The sequence below is a fragment of the Tetrao urogallus genome, assembly GCF_951394365.1.
Source record: "Tetrao urogallus genome assembly, chromosome: 3".
NCBI lineage: Eukaryota > Metazoa > Chordata > Aves > Galliformes > Phasianidae > Tetrao > Tetrao urogallus.
The window spans coordinates 12,707,938-12,725,698 of NC_136815.1; the positions used below are offsets into that span (position 1 = coordinate 12,707,938).

Consider the following 17,761-nt stretch of genomic DNA (forward strand, 5'->3'; position numbering starts at 1 on the left):
CTCATAAAGCTGTGGAGATAAAATAAATCACAGGTATAGCGAAAAACAACTGAATAAATTAGAACAGATAAGAATATATTTGTAACAAATGAAAATGTGATTGCATTTCATATTTATTTCTAGCTAGAAGTGTCTCTTAAGTCACTTTTAAATATTACGTAGTAGCATTATGCATATTTTGTGTGTCTGTATACATTTCACACACCTATGACTCACTTTTATTCTTTTGTATAGCAAGTGGGCTAGTCTTCATATGAGTGGCTAATTTTAACCTGTCAGTTTCTCACACAAAGGCAAGAAGGCAAACTATAATTTTCGTAGTTTTCTATCAGGATAAAGAAAAAAAACATTTAAACTGCATGATTTCTATCATCTGAAATGATTAATACTTGCACATGTCAAACTACTACTTCTAACACACTATCAAAATGGTTCTTGATGCTACATGACCTTGGCGCGTGATCTGATCAGATCTCAAAGTCAGCAGGGCTGGGCTCAGTCAGAGCTTGACTAAGTGACTTCAAAGAAATACCAGGTGCAATAGGAAATGATCCTGTTAGCTCAGTAAGTGTCTCTGCTTCAATAAATTAAACAATTCCTAACACTGTATTACGGGGTAAAATACAGCTGGAGATAAAATTTTGTGAGACTGAGACAAAAATGCAAATCTCAGATAATTTTATATGATCCATTTTTATGTTACTTTCAAAATGGCAAGATTAGATTTTACAGAGAATCAAAGAATTATTGAGGATGGAAGATATCTCTTGAGACCATTTAGTATAGTTTCTCTGTTCAGTCAGGCTCAGCTACAGCACATTGCTGACGACCACATCCAGTTGGGTTTTAAATATCTCCACAGATGTAGACTCCACAGTCTCTCTGGACAACTTCATCCAGTGTTTGACATGACAGTAAAACAGTGCTTTCTTTTGTTCTTTTGTTTCTTTCAATGTTCTTTTTAATTTGTGCCCATTGACTCTTGTCCTGTCAGTGGGATCCACTGGGAAAAGTCTGGCTTCCTCTTCTTCATTCCTTTCCACCAGGGATTTTTACACATTCCTAGGATTTCCTCTGAGTCTTCTAATACTGGCTGAGCCTCTCATCTTATGAAAGATGCTTCAACCACTTCATCACATTTGCGGTCATTTGCTAGACTTACTTCAGTAACTCCCCATCTCTCATTTACTGGAGAGTCCAGCACTGGACATAGCATTCCACATGTGGCTGCACCAGTACTGAGCTGAGGGGAAGGATCACTAGCTGGCAAAGCTCTGCCTAGCACAGCCTGGAGGTGCTTCTGTAAGGGTGCATTGCTGGCACATGCCTCACTTGTTGTTTACAAAGACAATCAGGTCCTTCTCTAACAAGTGCCTGGGTTTATGCATGCCCAATGGCAGAACTTTGCACTTGCCTTTTCTGAACTTCAAGAGGTCAAACATGATTTCCCCTTCATAAACCTATGCTGATAGAAAATCAACAGAATGATTGAGAAAGTAACATACAGATGTTACCTTCAAATATTTGCTACTGATGGGAATTACATGCAGTTATGCCTGGTCCCACCAAATACTCCTCTCATAAGATAATTTTCAGCTACAAACCTTATTTTTAAAGCTTAGTTCCCACAGCCAAAACTTAGGAGAGTTCTAACTTAGTGTTCAATACTACTGACTTCAAAGTTCAGCCCAGAGACAAATAAAGCCCTGCTCAGTGTTTAAAGACCTGCAGAGCATTCAGACTCAGGAACTTAGCCCAGAATTAATTCAAACAAATTAATTTAAAACAAATGCATTAAAAGGAGTTAAACTTAAAAAGACTCCCTTCTCTAGCTCTTCTTCACAAAGACTAATGTTTACATGGTATGATTAAAAACAGTCAAATCCATAGCAAACATATTAGGATACTCACGTGTAGTTTCAGTTCCACGGAGGCCCTCACTAGCAGCATTTGAGTATATTGCAAATACAGCTATCTGGTATTCAGTTAAAGACATCAGGTTTTTCAAAACTGCTGTTGATAAACTTCCATCTACCACAACCTGTTTAGAAGAAAGTTCAACTAAATATGCATATGGCAAATTAACTGTACAGCTACCGAATCCAATTCATATAATGAATTTACTCTTGCTACCTTTGTGTACAGTAAGGCATCTGAAAAAAGTATGTGCATAACTCAAATGTTTAGCTGATGGAAGTATCCATTCAGAATAAAGACACTATTTAGAAGAGTGTATGCAGTGCAGTTTAACTTTGTGTATTGGTCACTTTTTAACAAAATTACTACATTACCAGAAATATTCCTTTAGTACTACATACATAAACACCAGTTGACATTGATGCAGGGCCATGCTAAATCCAATGTTTCTAGTGAAAAAAGTGATTAAATATATTCTTAGCAAAATCCTTTTCTTTTTCTATATTTCTGTTTACTTTCGTGAGGTGTCAGCCAAAGCCAAAATCTTGTTCTACTGCATTTGTTGCCCACCTCCAGAATGCCTCTAATTCCTATCAAAGTAAGCATCTCATTACATTTTCATTGATTAAATGTAGACATTCCAAAATGTAGACCCATATTTTCTTCCTTTTCTGAATTATTTGTACTTATTACCCAAAATCTGGCTTACCATCACCTCATACTTCTGTTTTTGCAAACAGAATAGCACAGGGGAAGTTGCTACAGTTTGTTTCAAGTATCTATGTGCAAATAAAAATATAGGCACCTTACTGAAGGCACAATTCACCCCTCCCCTCAAAAGTGCTCACACATTTATAACACATTTACTTTATATTACATGACAGAAATGCAACATGGCCACTGACCTTCAGCCCCATCATACATGACCAGATATATAGTATGCCTCAAAGCCCAAACAGGCAATTTTGTGGTAGATTTAAATCAGGCCATGGATTTTCTGTCGGGTTAGTTCTTCCTATTAAAAACTTCTGGGAAGCTTGTATCCTCTTACCTCTTCAGGCTGTCCTCCTCGAGTGGGATAATACACAACTCTGTATTTTTCCACTTTGCCTGGAGCATGAGTCCAGCTGACACGGAATCCTCTAGCTGTTATATCAGACGTGACCAAATCAGTGGGAGCTCCAAGTGAAGCAGCAATTGTTCCTAGGTTACGGACAACAGAAATTTCTTATTCTCCTCTGCAAAATGATTATTTGGTTTGCTGGATTTACTGAAGCTGCAAAGATCTCTCCTCATCAGTAAATCTAACAATTGGCTACTGTGCATTTATTTAGGGAAGTTGCAATGGAAACAAACAGCTAATAATAATAATGAACGCTGCACATGGAGTTCCTAAAGAACTAAGGCTCTCTGATATTGCAAAAAGCTTTATATGAAATAGGAAAAAATACAAAACTAAGCCTTCCCGTCCTTCCTCCTATCACACGTTTCAGCATCTTTTTTTTTTTTTTCCCTCCCCAGGTGTCTTCCTCCCAGTTATGAAAAACATCCATGTACATAAAGAGCTGTGATCTCCTGTGTTATTCTGCAGGTCAGAAATTGATATGCTGGCTGTCAGCACACTCAGAAGATATACTCAATGGCCATCTTCTCCAGAGCAATCATTTCTCTCCACAAAGATGTCTCATCTATTCATGCTTTTTCCATCATTTCCCTCTCATTTTCTCAATTTACTGCTCGTTCTGTTCACAAGACAGCACTAATATTTTCTTTCAGTCTCAAGCTGAACCAAAACTGAAAAACAGAGTGAAACCACACTAATATACATTTTTTACTGAATTAGGTAGAAATGTGTGATAATTTTCCATACTTATTGAAAAATTATTTAGCATTTCTGTGATATCACAGAATCACAAACCAAGCAATATGAGCAAATTCCACTGAAGCCATAGAGATAGAATTTTCTCAGGTAGGACTGTTACTCTGACAAATTCCAGCATTTTCTCATAGACATTTCTTTCGTTCAGAAAAGCAAAAAACGTTATAATTGGAGCGGCTTTTTTTTTCTTTTTAATATAGGAACAGTGTTGTCCACCACCACCTTTTCTTAGACTCTAAAATATATTTGAGAAATGTACTAAATGAGCAAGAAAAACAACTATCAGGAAGATACAAAGCAATCTTAAAACCTGCAAATTTCAAAAGCTTAGGCAACAATAAAAATAGCAATTCAAGAGATGGAAAGAACAGCACAGACGCAACAATTCCATGCACAGCTGTTAAAGCAATTCACCTCCAAAGCTGTGTATTATTATTTTTTCCCCCTGCTCAGTACTTGGAGATAAGCATAGCAGAATGAATGGTTGGGTTTTTTTGATTGTTTTTTTGTTTGTTTGTTTTGGTTTTGTTGTTATTTGTTTTGTTTTGTTTACTTGTTTACTACAAAATATTACAGTGTTTAGCACAATCAAAGAAAAAGAGCCAAAGAGCAAAGATATTGAAACAAGAAAAAAACATACCTGGGAAGACAACTTCCCTGATAGTTTAACTTCTTGTGAGCAAAGGAATATCCAGCTTGACTCAAATACCCAAAGCCAGCTTAGAACTGCAGATATTCAGAAAATGATTTGTAGCTGGAAGTTGATACCAAGTTAGATTAATTCTTACTCACCTTTGATTTCCTTTTCCTGTTCCTCTACTCGTGAACACACTGTTCTGGTAAGACCTTCAACAATAGTATTCATGAAGTTGAAGTCAGCAACATTGTAAACATGTGTACTGTCAGGTTCAGAAGCAATTTCTTTGAGTTCATTTATATCTGCATTCTTCACACCTTTATTGAAAACAAAAACAAAGAGAATATTTGAAACACAAAAGAAAAAACATCTTGCCTTGATAGAAACTCATTAAAAATTAATAAAATCCAGCTCTTTCTATTTGTTTTAATAATCAACTATAACTGCATTGTTAAGATGTTACTTCAAAATGTTGAATTCTGCCAGCATATCTGGCATTTTTCCAACTGTCTCTTGATAGTATTGCATGAATGCATCCCAGTAAATTCCAGTTACAGTTGTAATGTGCTGGGAAACATACTAAAGAAGATTTAATTTAAGGATTATAGTGACTGGATATAGATATAAAATAGCACTTACTTAATATACAGGATAACAGATAGAAATACACCGAAGTGTAATGGCATACTACATATAGATATGGCAGAATACACACCGATGGCAAACAGCTCAATGCCTGCATCCCGTAGGTTTTTAGCAGGAGGGATAACATCATCTTGGGATTTCCCATCAGTGATCAATATACCAATTTTAGATACCCCGGGCCTTGCACCAGCTTCAGGCTTAAAACTGTTCTCCAAAATGTAAGTTAATGCAAGACCTGAAAAAAAGAAACATTTTACGATGGAAAAATATCCATTATTTTTTTCTCAGATCACAATGTCTATATCTCCACTCAGTTTATAGATCCTGAGAAACCTTTCCATGAAGAATGAGTACGAAAGAATTTAGTGAAAGAATACATTTCAACGGGAAACTAAACTGCGGAGATGACATTCATTTTTAGCGGTCTTTTAATCAATCAATGTATTTTAGTCTGGCTATGGAAGCCCAAGTGGACTTTCCTATAAACTTGACATTTTTAGTTTCTCTGACCCACTACAATCACTTTTACAAAAACAAAGGCTGTTGAAGAAAAGCAGCATTTGGATAAGGCATTCTCCTGATAAGAAAGTTAATATTTTTAACAGCTACTTTGATGATACTGGAGTTGTATTGAGACTGTATTTATCCTAGGTAGACAGGTCTCCATTTATCCAACACTGGGGCTTTCTTTCTGGGGCTTTAGTGCTCTACTGCAATAAGGTCAGTAGAAATCTAGAAGCCACAGCAAAACATATGAATAGTTACTACTGCCAGTTGTCAGATATTAAAACAGCATTCTTTCCTTCCCAGAAGAAAACTTTGTGCAAGAACTTTATGAATGGATTTTGCACTTTCTTCTTCACAGGTAGAAGATTTCACTTCATCCACAGATAGTCTGTGTATATTCTGTTTTATGAGACCTTTTCTTGACTAGAAAGAAGTGGAGCCAGTAAGATAAGCACTTCAGAAATACTAAACAGACATTGGATTAAGCCATTAGCATGCTGCAAAACAAACATCCATTTTATAGAAAGATCTAAAACTTCTCAGTTTGTGCAGCTGGACATTTTTTTATTTTAATAAAGTGCTGAAGTTAAAACATACACTGTACCTGTTAGTGTATTCCCTCCTTTATATGGTAGATTACGGACTGCATCCAATACAGCATCTTTTGTGCCATAAGCATTCAAATGCCATTCAATTCGGGGATCACCACTGTACTGTGCAAGACCTGATATACCAAAATAAAAGTGCTGCATTAGAAAATAAAGCAATTTTTTTCAAGTATCTGTACTATACACATGTGGTTACTAGCAGCTTGCAACTGTAACAGGAAAATTGTGTTGCTTGATGCTAAAAAGAACCACAGTAGCATAATGTTGTTCTTAGTGGCAACTCCTTTCACTTTCAAAATCTTTCTTTTCAAGTGCTAAGATAATTAAATATAGTGAAAAAAAAAATGATACTTTACCTACTCTTGTTTTGTCAGATCCCACATTGAAAGCAGAAACGAGATTTTCTAGGAACAGTCGAACAAGTCTGAAATTGAATCGGCCAATACTCCAGGAACCATCTACTAGAATCACAATATCTGCAATAGCTGGAGTTTTACAGGTAAACAGGTTTCCTGTAAATCATTAAGATGAAAACAAAATCTTTAATTAAATAATAAAACTGTAACTACACAGTTTTATACATTCTTCTCAGTAAGACTACCAGGTTGTCTTCCAGGGGCAAAGTGAGAAGAAAGCAAAATCACTAAACATATCTGTCCTAAGTTCCATAATAGATTAGTTCGGCCATGATTGATTCAGCTGTTCAAAATTACTCTTTGGAGACCTACGAGAAAGAAATGCTGCTTCTAAAAATACAGTACTTCTGAAAAAGAAAGGTAACTGTCATATAATGCAACCAAACCTGTTGTTCATTTTCACATATTCACAAGAATATACACATGTGATATAGAATTTCTGACGCTTAATTTTCAGTTTGGACAATGCAGAGAGCTCCAAGAGTTATCTAGACTCCTTTTACAGTCAGTATAGAGAATCGGATATTTGCATAGCTCATCTCAACCACTCTGAAGAAAACTTCTTCAGCTGTCATTAGAGACTTCTAAACTTAAGTAAATCTCAGCCTTGGAGTCTAGAGTAAAAATGAAGGCCAATTGAATAAGCTGTGTTAAACTGAAGGAGGATGCATTTAATACAGCAAAGGTAAAATACAATAAATTTGAATTCAAATTCACAAACTGTATACGAACTAGTACCATATAATGATTAATTTGATGCCTCTTTTATGGATGTATGAAAATGTAAACAAAAAGACAATAAAAAAATCAAAAGAAACGACCTGGTGAAAATCAGTAGAGATGCTAAGTATTAGTAGTCTCTATGGTTTAGCTAACCAAGGGAGAAATCTGAGGAAATGGGATCAGAGTTTATACACAAACTACAAGATTAATAAGGCAGCTGTTAGAGAAATGAATTGTTAACAAATTGAGAAGCCTAAGAAGATGTTACCATATTCAGTTAAGGAAAATGACTGGAAAGCAAAGAACTGGAATGCATACCATGGAAGTGTGTGAGGAATGTTTTCCGTAATCTCAGACACAATAGCCAAAACCCACAGAAGTGGTTGCATTACTGTAACAGTAAGGTTGCTGAAAGTAAGGTTGAAGTGGAGGGAGGAAAAACGTATGATGTTACACAGGTATGTCAAACCAAAGCTTATGTTTGAAATATAAAAACGGCAAACCACCTACAAGACTGAATACAGAAGAAGGATGGAAGAAGAAAAGCCAAAGTTAAGCATGCTATAAGAGATATCATGCATGATAAAACGCAGAAAGAAAAAACAACAAAAAACATGCTGACTAGTGAAGTAAGCTGCATCTCAACTTCTTCATCAGCACCCATTACATGAATTGGTTGACAAAGGATGCTAACATACAGGGTGGTACTGACAGCAATGATCAACTGAGTACAGAATTATTATAAACAAGCTGATCTTGAGAGCAGATGCTCTGAAAATAAAAAAAATTATTCAGTGAGAAGTTATCAAAAAGGTGCACAGCATGAACTCACAAGGAGCTCTCCTATTAAAGAGAGAATAAATCACATAGTTAGCAACCCAACATTTCAATATCATATTATTAATGACAATCTTATTATTAAAAGCAAAGCAATAACCTCATAGGCAAAAATAATCTGATGTGCAGAAGGACTTACAAATTGCTCATTATTAAGAGTTAGATACTTTCTGTAGTGTAAATCCACTTAACGGGAATCACAATCCATAGAGTTACAGTTAATGTCTTAAACATGTACTAAAAATGTCTTTAAACAAGAAAGGAACATTTCCTACGTGCAGTTAGCAGAGTAGAATGAGTTCTAAACGCATGACAAAAATTCCACTTACAAAGATGCCAAAATAAATATTTTATTTTAGTTTTTACAGTACAAGACAACGCTATTTGAACTGGCAACACATTTTAAAATGTAAACACTGGGGGAGATTTAGTAAGCATCAGAAAAATTTTAAATTGGAAGATAAATCCAAAGGAGATCCAAATCTTTCTATCACTGAAGTCAACAGGAAAACTCCCATTGATTTCAGTGGGACTGAGATCTGCCTTTTTGTGATTTAACTGGAACTTACTGGTCATGGCAAAATCTGTGTTTTAAATATCCTTGCCAAATAAACTTCCTCTTAATGAGCCTGCCTTACTTGAAGCATTTCTCTTCCATTGGCCATAAAGTTCAATTATGCCATTCCTGCACTGGCCCTGACTAGCTTCTAAAGCTTTAAATAACTACTGGCAAAGTAAAATGCTACTCAGCACCACTAAGAATGAGCCCCTGACGCACATCCAAGCAGCTGCACTGCAGCACAGATGTATCTTTTCAGTATGATCCTAGCAGTTGAATTGTATAGCTTAGTGAGGATAGCAGGATTTGTGTGGCTGCATAACCCTTCAAAACTATGACTTTATGCTAACTGTGAAGCCCAAGCTGTATTATTTTCTTATCAACCAGTTTTGCATGCAAAGTTTAATACTGCTGTTATAGCTTTGTGAACAGAACTCTTTATTGGTTCTAGTAAATCCATTCAGTGCAGCAAAGATCGAAGAATAAAGAAAACAATAACCGCATTCCTTTCAATATTTTATTTCCACATCATCAGATCAGTGTAAATAGCATCATTCAATTATTTTTTGTTAGCATGTGTGGTGTGATCCAAGATTGTACTGCAATGTGAAAATACGATTCATTCTTCGTAGATAGGAGATACTTGTTGAATCTTTTCTGCATAAAACATTTAGGTTTTGTTACTTCTGTACACCCACTATTTGCTTATGTTTTCTCCTTGTTGTACTTAATAGAACTGCAGAAAGATCCCTAAAATGGAATAAACAACAGTGAGATATTAAATAGAATAACATCCTGTACAGAAATTTTCATAACCTGATAGGAATAAAAACACCACATATCATCCTAGCTTATAAAGTTATTCTAAAAGACACACTGTGCAGTGACTAATTTACACACCCCACTGAGAACAGCCAGTTTCCATTACCAGTTCCAGCAAAAGTCTTTTTCCAATGATCTTCTCATACAACCATACATAGTCATGGATTCTTATAGTTTTCGAGGATAATTATGAAATTTTTGAACATCAGAACATAACTTCAACATGCAATTTTCCTCAAAGACATCTCTTGAACGAGGATGAAAGCATATAATTTCATATAAAAATTATTTCAAAACCCAGCGCTTCAGTGCACTCCAAACTTCGTCACTGCGATCAGGTTGTGCTATTCATTTCCCTTTCACCCACTTATTAAGAAAACTAGTAGAACACCAGTTCCAAGATCAGGATAGTAGGGAGGTGACCTGTTACGTGATTGTGTATAATGTCTCCTAATCTTACATAGATAGCATTTTTCTAGTTCTACTCCAAGTATGGCAATCCACACCAAACACTAATAGAGCCTGCAATTTTTCAATTAGGGAAAATGATGGAAATGACACAACCAGAAGTCAGAAGGCAGGCTTCTCTCCAGTGCATCAGCTAGGGGGGGTTTCTCAAGGAGAAAGTAACAAATTCCCTATCCTTCTATAACAAATTTACAGTCTTCCTCATATTATTGGCAAAAGGAACCTGCCATTCTGTCAAGCAGTTCACTGAAGAGGAAGGAGCTCAATCTGCTCACTTCCTCACAAATGAAGGGAAAAACTTTAAGAGGCTTAGCGTTTCACCCTTAAAGACACCAGCTCAGAACCGCAAGGCTTGTGCGTTCAGACAAGTTATTTGCACAAAACCTACTTCAGTATTGCCCACAGTCATGTCATCATCATTAGAAAAAATGAATTTAACTGCCTTTGTTTCAAGGAAATCTTTCAAAGAATAGCCATCATTGAAATAATTTTGCATCTACCAAATGAAGTTTCCTTCCTTTGATCCCTCAAGGCTCCAGACATTAAAGATGACTCAGTTGCCTGCAATTCCACTGTTTAAGTTCTAATTGCACTACCAAGACCCATGTCAGAATTTGGCTTCCGTTGAAGCCAATGATGGCAATGCTGAGAAAGTTATCCAGCTTGATCCTTCTGAAAAAATGGAGCGTTACTGGAGCCTACAAAATGTGACCCCTGAGACATCCCACGAAGGAAATGGAGCACAGAGTTGGACTGGGAGGGGTTCTGGCAGCAGTGAGGATGCATGGAACAAACCAGGGTCTGCAAGCTTCTGAGAACACCAACTACCCCTCCATGGCTACATTTTCAACCTGCTATTATTATCTTTTTCATACATGCATTCCATGAGTTTAGAAACTGTCAAAAAACAAAAAGCCTTAATCAGAAACAAATAGAAAAATGATGATTTTTAGGTCATAGTGGCTCTTTGACGCTTGGAGTTAATACTGCTAATATTTGAAAGTTCTTTGAAAAACAAAGGGAGAAGCAGCAAATAGAGGCACTGCCACACAGGGAGATTCAGTGCCTTACAAGAACCAGTTCAATTTGCATGTAGCTATGATATATTTTGCAGAAACACATTTGATATTTTTCCTCCCTTTGGTATGAAACTGTTCTCATTTTCAAGAGCCAAAACACACACTTCTGCTAGGACAAGTTAAGACTATAATTCTTTCCGAGTCTGCAATACTTCTTTTCCCTTCTTATTCCTTTTCACAGTGGAAAAGTCAAATAATGTAAAGGAAGAAAGTTCAAGTGGAGGTCAATAATAGCAAGGTATGATGGGGAGAGTCCTTCATGGGGTAACAAAGAGAAAAAGCCAAGACACTGACAGAAGTAAGTGAAAAAAACCTTGTGAATAAAGCATGACCAACAAAGAAAAGTCAGTCCTCTACAGTGGTCAACAACACAGCAGCTGAGCAGAAGCCCAAGTGAGGACAAGGGCAATATAATTCTACATTAGTTAATTACTACTTTTTTTTTTTTTTTTTAAGGGTTAAAAAATGGAGGGATACAAGACAGCATTCGGTTCCAAAATGCAGCAGCTCACTGGTTCACGCTTCTGACACTGATATTATTGCACTGGTGATATCATCATTGCACTTAGACCTCAGCTTAACAGATCCCATATGTCAGGCTATGGACCAGATAAACGAATACAACATAGCTGCTTTTCTTTGAACTAAATCCAAACATGGCTTGAATTTGAAAGGCTCAAATGCTGGAACATTATTAGGTTGAAAGAGCAGCCCAATGAGGTTAGAAGCTCATCTCTGCTCCCTAAAAAAATCCTCAAATAAAATAAAGCAGCCAGCTCTTTCCCATGCACCATGTTCTGTTCCAGAACATGTCTATAGCCAAATTGGAAGGCCCACAGATTTGTTATTTTGGAGAGTTTCAACATTAGCATTTCCTGAATCTGTTGTCTAATCATGCTTATAAGATTTTATGCACACTTGGCTGTGTATGCTTAACAGTATTTTGCTTCTTTCATGGAGCACACAGCCATAAATAAATATTGTTATTGAAAGTATACTTTTTGAATGTAAAGCCACAAAACTAACTAGCAGTAGATGATAAAACACATTAATATGTCCATCTGCATTCAGTAGTAATAATTCTCAACTGTCAGAAAGAAAAGCATACTTCTCTTTTCTATGCATCTTTCCATACACACTGAGTATCTTGTTCTCATTATACATGAGAACATAACGTTGTACTTCTGCAGCAAGCCCCAGCTTATTGAAAAGTTCAAGGATTTCGTCCTACAAAGCCTTGTAGAACTTTCTTCCTATTCCCTAGCTTTCCAATTTACTTGAGTGACAGAATAAATGTGAAGAATAACTATGAAACAAAACACTAATGTTTTCTGGCAGATCACTGTTGATTGACAGCACAGAAGCACCTTCCAAATATCAGCAACAAACTCCCTTTTTCTGTGTACATAGATAGAAAAAATACATTAAACCACTCCGCATTTAAACTGAGTTCAATGTATTTATTTTAAGAACTCTTTCAACTAGGCAACAGCAATACAGAACAAAGCATACTGCAGAAATCTTTCCTGAAATTGAAGTTCAATATGACAAGACACTATGTCCACTCAGTCACAATCATTTACTCTGAGGATCTTCCACAAACCCTCCTACGAAAGTATTCTGCAGAATACAGAATACTTGTTTGCTCTCAGCTCTGCGTCTGACTGCATTAATGTTTTAAATGCTGTCTGAAAGTCTTAATGACTTTTTAAGATAGACAATGATGCGTTTCTATTATTATTGTTATCCACATTCTTATGTATCAAATACTCTCTTATTTAAGGGTTATTTTTTCCATTTGATTTAGTGAATCATAAAGTCTTTGAGACCATTTTCTCTGCCTATCTAGAGGGTAGTTACTCAGGGGACTACAGACAAAATTAGTTTTCAGAAATCCTGAATATTAATTAAGTTGTACATGTTAATTCCTTTAAACCACGATAGAGAGCTGGTTTACTCCTGAGCTTGTAAATAAAACACAGCTTTAATGTAACAAGTAAGGTAGTAGAAAAGAGATTACTTGGCTGTAATCAAAATGAAACTCCTGGCCCTTATCTAAAACTATGTTCTTCAATATGCACACATATACTTAAATCACCTCAGTTTCTGAAAAGCAGGGTGAAGGCAACCATTAAAATTTCAGTTATTTGAGTAGTTTTATGGAGCTCAATAAAGGATTTTTTTCACTTTTTTTCCCCACACAACAGTTGTTCGATATTCAATAAATAATTCTTCAGTTGTTCTTGCTTTTCTTTTTCCCTCCCAATAATCGCTGCATCATAAAGACATAATTACATTCTATTCCATCAATTTTAGGGTTTCCCACCCCCCATCTGTTTTCTATTCTCAGATTAATAAAATATTAATATTAATATTAATATTAATATTAATATTAATATTAATATTAGGCTTGCAAAGGATCTCCCATTTGGCTGAGACAAAACATGAGCTTCAGAGCGTCACTCTCCTTTTTTAAGACACAGGGAAGCAGAACTGCCATACCAAAGTCATGAAAGTAACTCAACCAAGCTCTGACAGATACATTATCATTGCTTCCAACTGATACTTATTGCTACTTCTTAACAGAACAAAGAAACATTCAACATTATGAAACTTAAAGCAGAAACATCTGCCACAGTTTGACATCACCTGTCTGCCCCCTGGGCATTGAGCTAAATTTGAATGTTGAGCCTGACAGATGCTGGAGGCTGGGACAGGAGTGATGAGATACGAGTGATATTTTACAGGCTACAGCCAATTTAGTCTTTTCAAAAGAGCTACCATCCTATGCACAAAATTTACAGCTTTACTCCCTTCATCATTCTTACGAAAGATCAGTGCAAAAGACAAGAAATTTTTAGTACTACATAAACAAGCCAATCCCAAAGACCCCCCGAAGCTAACATTTGCTCCTGAAATACAGCTGTTTGCACCACTCAGTAGACCTCCTTCTGCTAACTTCCTGCATACAAAGTAATCTAATGTGCTCAGACATTAAGGTTGCACTCCAGAGGAGCACGGGCTTGATAGAGGATTCCAGAAGAGCAAGGTATGAGAATACCACAGCTCCATTTGTTGAAGAATAATGAGCCAAACAGACATATACAAAACCTAGCAGCTGGATAAGGAAAAAGGATTCCCTCATTATGTGCTGACAGACAAGTACAGTCAGTACCAATAACCAGACAGGCAAGACCAGAGAGAATACCTACTAGAAGGAAAACAAGGACTACTCTGCCATGTGAATAAATTCTGTTTCAGCAACTAAAGAACAGTTTTCATACCAAGAGGTGGAGCTTATCTTAACACCAAGGCCTACTAAGCATACAGGGCACCAGGCAAAAAGTGCTGGTAGCAAAGCCAGAATCAGAGTTAACAGGTCCAGAAAGAGCACAAAGACCTTTACAATAAGTAGTGATGGTGGAAATGACCCTGAACTCACCTCTCCTCACTATAAGTTCCTGCTTAATGTTTATCAACAGTGTTAGTATCAGATGAACAAGACAAACTGTGGAACAAGTCTTCCCTCTCAAAGTGTAAGGAGCACCCCTTAAAAGGAACTTGTACAGCAAACAGCTCAAAAGCAAAAGACTTAGTACCTTCTAGCTGCATTTACGAGAAGGCCATCTCAAGGAGCACAGTCCCAGAAAATAGATACCAAATGCTAGTCTTAATCTCATGTGCTGTTGCCAAGAGCACAGAGCAATGCTGCTTAGTGACAGATTAATGTGTTGATGCATCAGTCTTTTATGATTATAGATTTCTTACAAGAGAGTCTCAGTCTTCCACCTTGGTGTTTATTAATGCAGCAGAAGGTGCTGTTGCAATCTTTTACCACCTCACCATTGCTTTTTTTGTCTCATCCTTCCAAGACTGACACACAAATTTTAAATGCACTACTATGTAGGTTCAAATGGAAGTAAAAAGAATTCATGCTGGCACATGATTAAGAACTGTTAAGGAGTGCCTCTGCATAGTAGCAATGAAAGTATTTAAGTAATGAAACATATCAACACAGACCCTGAATCTGACTTAAGGTAACAGTCTCTTGCTGCCAGCAAATCAAACCATGCCAGTGCATTCTGACAATTGGATGGATGTTCAACAGCTAATAACTTGAAGAGCTGAAAAGCAGTCTGAAAAGAATGACTGTTCGCTCACCTGGGCTTCTATTAATCAGTCATTCAAGTATGAGAGCAATCTCCCATTTCAGGTAAGAACTGATTACACAAAGAAGTGAATGCCTTTAGGAAAACTACCAAAAAACCCCAAAGAGCCACATGGGGCTGGGGGAGGGTGTTCAGTTGGAAACAGCTCAGACTTACCAAGAAAGTCCTTCCTGTGCTAACATATGAGCATACACGGCTTATAAACTAAGGGTTATTAACCTAAGATTTTGTAATTCAAGGGTTACAAACTGAACACACTGATATAGGAGCTGGATCATTTCATGACAAAGCTGAAAGGTTGTTTTTATCTACACTGGTTTAGTAGAAAGAGAGCTATAAATTGCACCTTTTTTTTTTTTCTGAGCTACAGGTTCTGTGGACATCTGTCATCACTGCGTCTACTTTTCATAAAGCAGGTGTGTTCAAAGAGAGTTTCTAAAGAGGGATGAGGAGGGAGACTGTAAATAACAGAAAGGCAATCTGCCCAATCTTCAGCTTCTGACTGGCGTGGACCATACCTTCTAATACCAAGCTTTTCTTTCCTGAACAAACCTTTGAATCTCCAGTTAGCATCTTGGTTTTTCTCAAGAACACATTTCTCTCTTATTCAGTTGACTGCAACACACTTACAGGCAAACTCGTGGCCATCTACCTCTTTATAGATAAAGATGTTGAAAGGTGCCATATCTCGGGGTCACTAGCATACTCTTTCTCCTTGAAGTGAAGAGAAATAAAAACTACCCTCTTTCATATCTTTCCTTCCAAGTGGCCAATAGAAACCTGTGCTAATAGAAACATAATTCATACAGACTTCCAAGATACAGAAATAGCATAGAACGATTATCATTACAATGGATTATGGGCAACACAACTCTCCATTCTTCTTCTTCTAAGCCTATTTTTAAAGGTTCTTGTGGCCATAATGATGGTGGTGTTACAGAACCTGATGCTGCATGCACAGCTGCAATCACATACTCAATGGACCTTGGAGTCTGGGTTCTGTCAAGACAGTAACCATAGAATCATAGAATGGCTTGGGCAAAGTCATCCAGGGTACTGTATTCAAAATGAAAGAAGGGGCCTGATAAGTGCCCTGATTCCATGACAGAGACCAGCTCAAGACGCCTGAGACAGACGGGCTTAGGCTCTGGTGGCACATAAGCAAAGTTTATTGTTGTTACAAGCATTTATCTGATACTGGAGAACAGTCTCCTATACAACTGAGGGAAACATATATTACTAAAATCTGTAAATGTAGTAGCATGTTTGGTTTTCTCAAAATCTCAGAAGGATGGCAAAGAGAAAGCATTTAAGAGATCTGCTCATCTCAGTATTGATTCATCCTATCAGGTTTTCCAGCTGTGGGAGGCAGGAAGCAGGAGTGTGCCGAAGGATCGTGACCAGATCCATAAAAACACTGCCATTGAAAAAAGGAAATCCAAGTTGCAAGCAGTCAGAGGATTCAAAGGTTTAGCTATGTCCACCCCAGAGAAATTCATAGGATGAACTCTTGGAATAAGCACCGATCATCCAAAACACAATGAGCTAAACTTTCCAAACAATGAGGGAGTTTATTCAAGAGTTTCCTTGCAACAGAGTCCTCCTGGAAGTCATCCAGTAGCTAGCAAGGAATTCCCAACGTACAAAGCTCTGTATGGTGGTTCAAAGGTTTATAGACTGGCATAGAAACTTGACAAACACTTCTCATCAAATTACACCTGGCTTGGATGGGATATCCTAAATTCGTATGCCAAAGATGTATTCAGCTAAGTCTTCCTCATGTCCTGTTTTTAGGCAGATATTTGCATCACCTGAAGTTGAGGAAGAAGTCATCTCTTGCACAGCATGGGTGAAAAACAATCACTACCAAAAAAGAAGCCATGCCTCATTTACATACAATGGGTGGGGGTCTGCAGATACATCTGCTGGGCAAGTTCTAAATGAATTCCAGAGCAGAGAATCATAGAATGGCCAGGGTCAGAAGGCACCCCAAGGATCATCAAGCTCCAACCCCCCTGCCACAGGCAGGGCCACCAACCTTCACACTTAATACTAGACCAGGCTGACCTTGAACATGTCCAGGGACAGGGCATCCACAACCAATCTGGGCAGCCTGTTCCAGCACTTCACCTCTCTCATAGGAAAGAACTTCCCCCTGATATCCAACCTAAATCTTCCCTCCTTCAACTTAAAACCAGTTCCCCTTGTCCCGCTATTATCTACCCCTTCAAAGTGTTGGCTTACCTCCTCTTTATAGGCTTCCTTTAGAAATTGGAGAAATATTAGTACTACATCAGGAAATCATTGACACACCTGGATTCAAGTGAGAAGCTTACTGGCAAAGTCGGATGATCGGGTGCTGCTTTCACTAGTGGCAAATGACATAAACGTAACACAGATTCTCCGTTAGATAGAAAAAAAAAGGCTCAGAAAGGAGCCAAGCATAAAAGTGAGAGTCCGAAACCAAAATGGATCTATAAAATTTTCCCTAGGGC

At 37.3% G+C, this 17,761-nt stretch overlaps 1 protein-coding gene across 2 annotated transcripts in view; it reads right to left on the reverse strand.

The window, feature by feature from the left end:
* Positions 1-17,761, reverse strand: part of COL14A1 (collagen type XIV alpha 1 chain) — a gene marked incomplete at both ends in the record, with an annotated part of 115,710 nt that overhangs the window by 79,200 nt on the left and 18,749 nt on the right. For both annotated transcript variants that reach the window (XM_079533221.1, XM_079533220.1), the window contains 6 exons: positions 1,912-2,041; positions 2,969-3,120; positions 4,589-4,750; positions 5,149-5,313; positions 6,190-6,309; positions 6,550-6,705. In XM_079533221.1, coding sequence (XP_079389347.1) covers positions 1,912-2,041; positions 2,969-3,120; positions 4,589-4,750; positions 5,149-5,313; positions 6,190-6,309; positions 6,550-6,705 — 885 coding nt within the window. The remainder of the gene's footprint in view (positions 1-1,911; positions 2,042-2,968; positions 3,121-4,588; positions 4,751-5,148; positions 5,314-6,189; positions 6,310-6,549; positions 6,706-17,761) is intronic.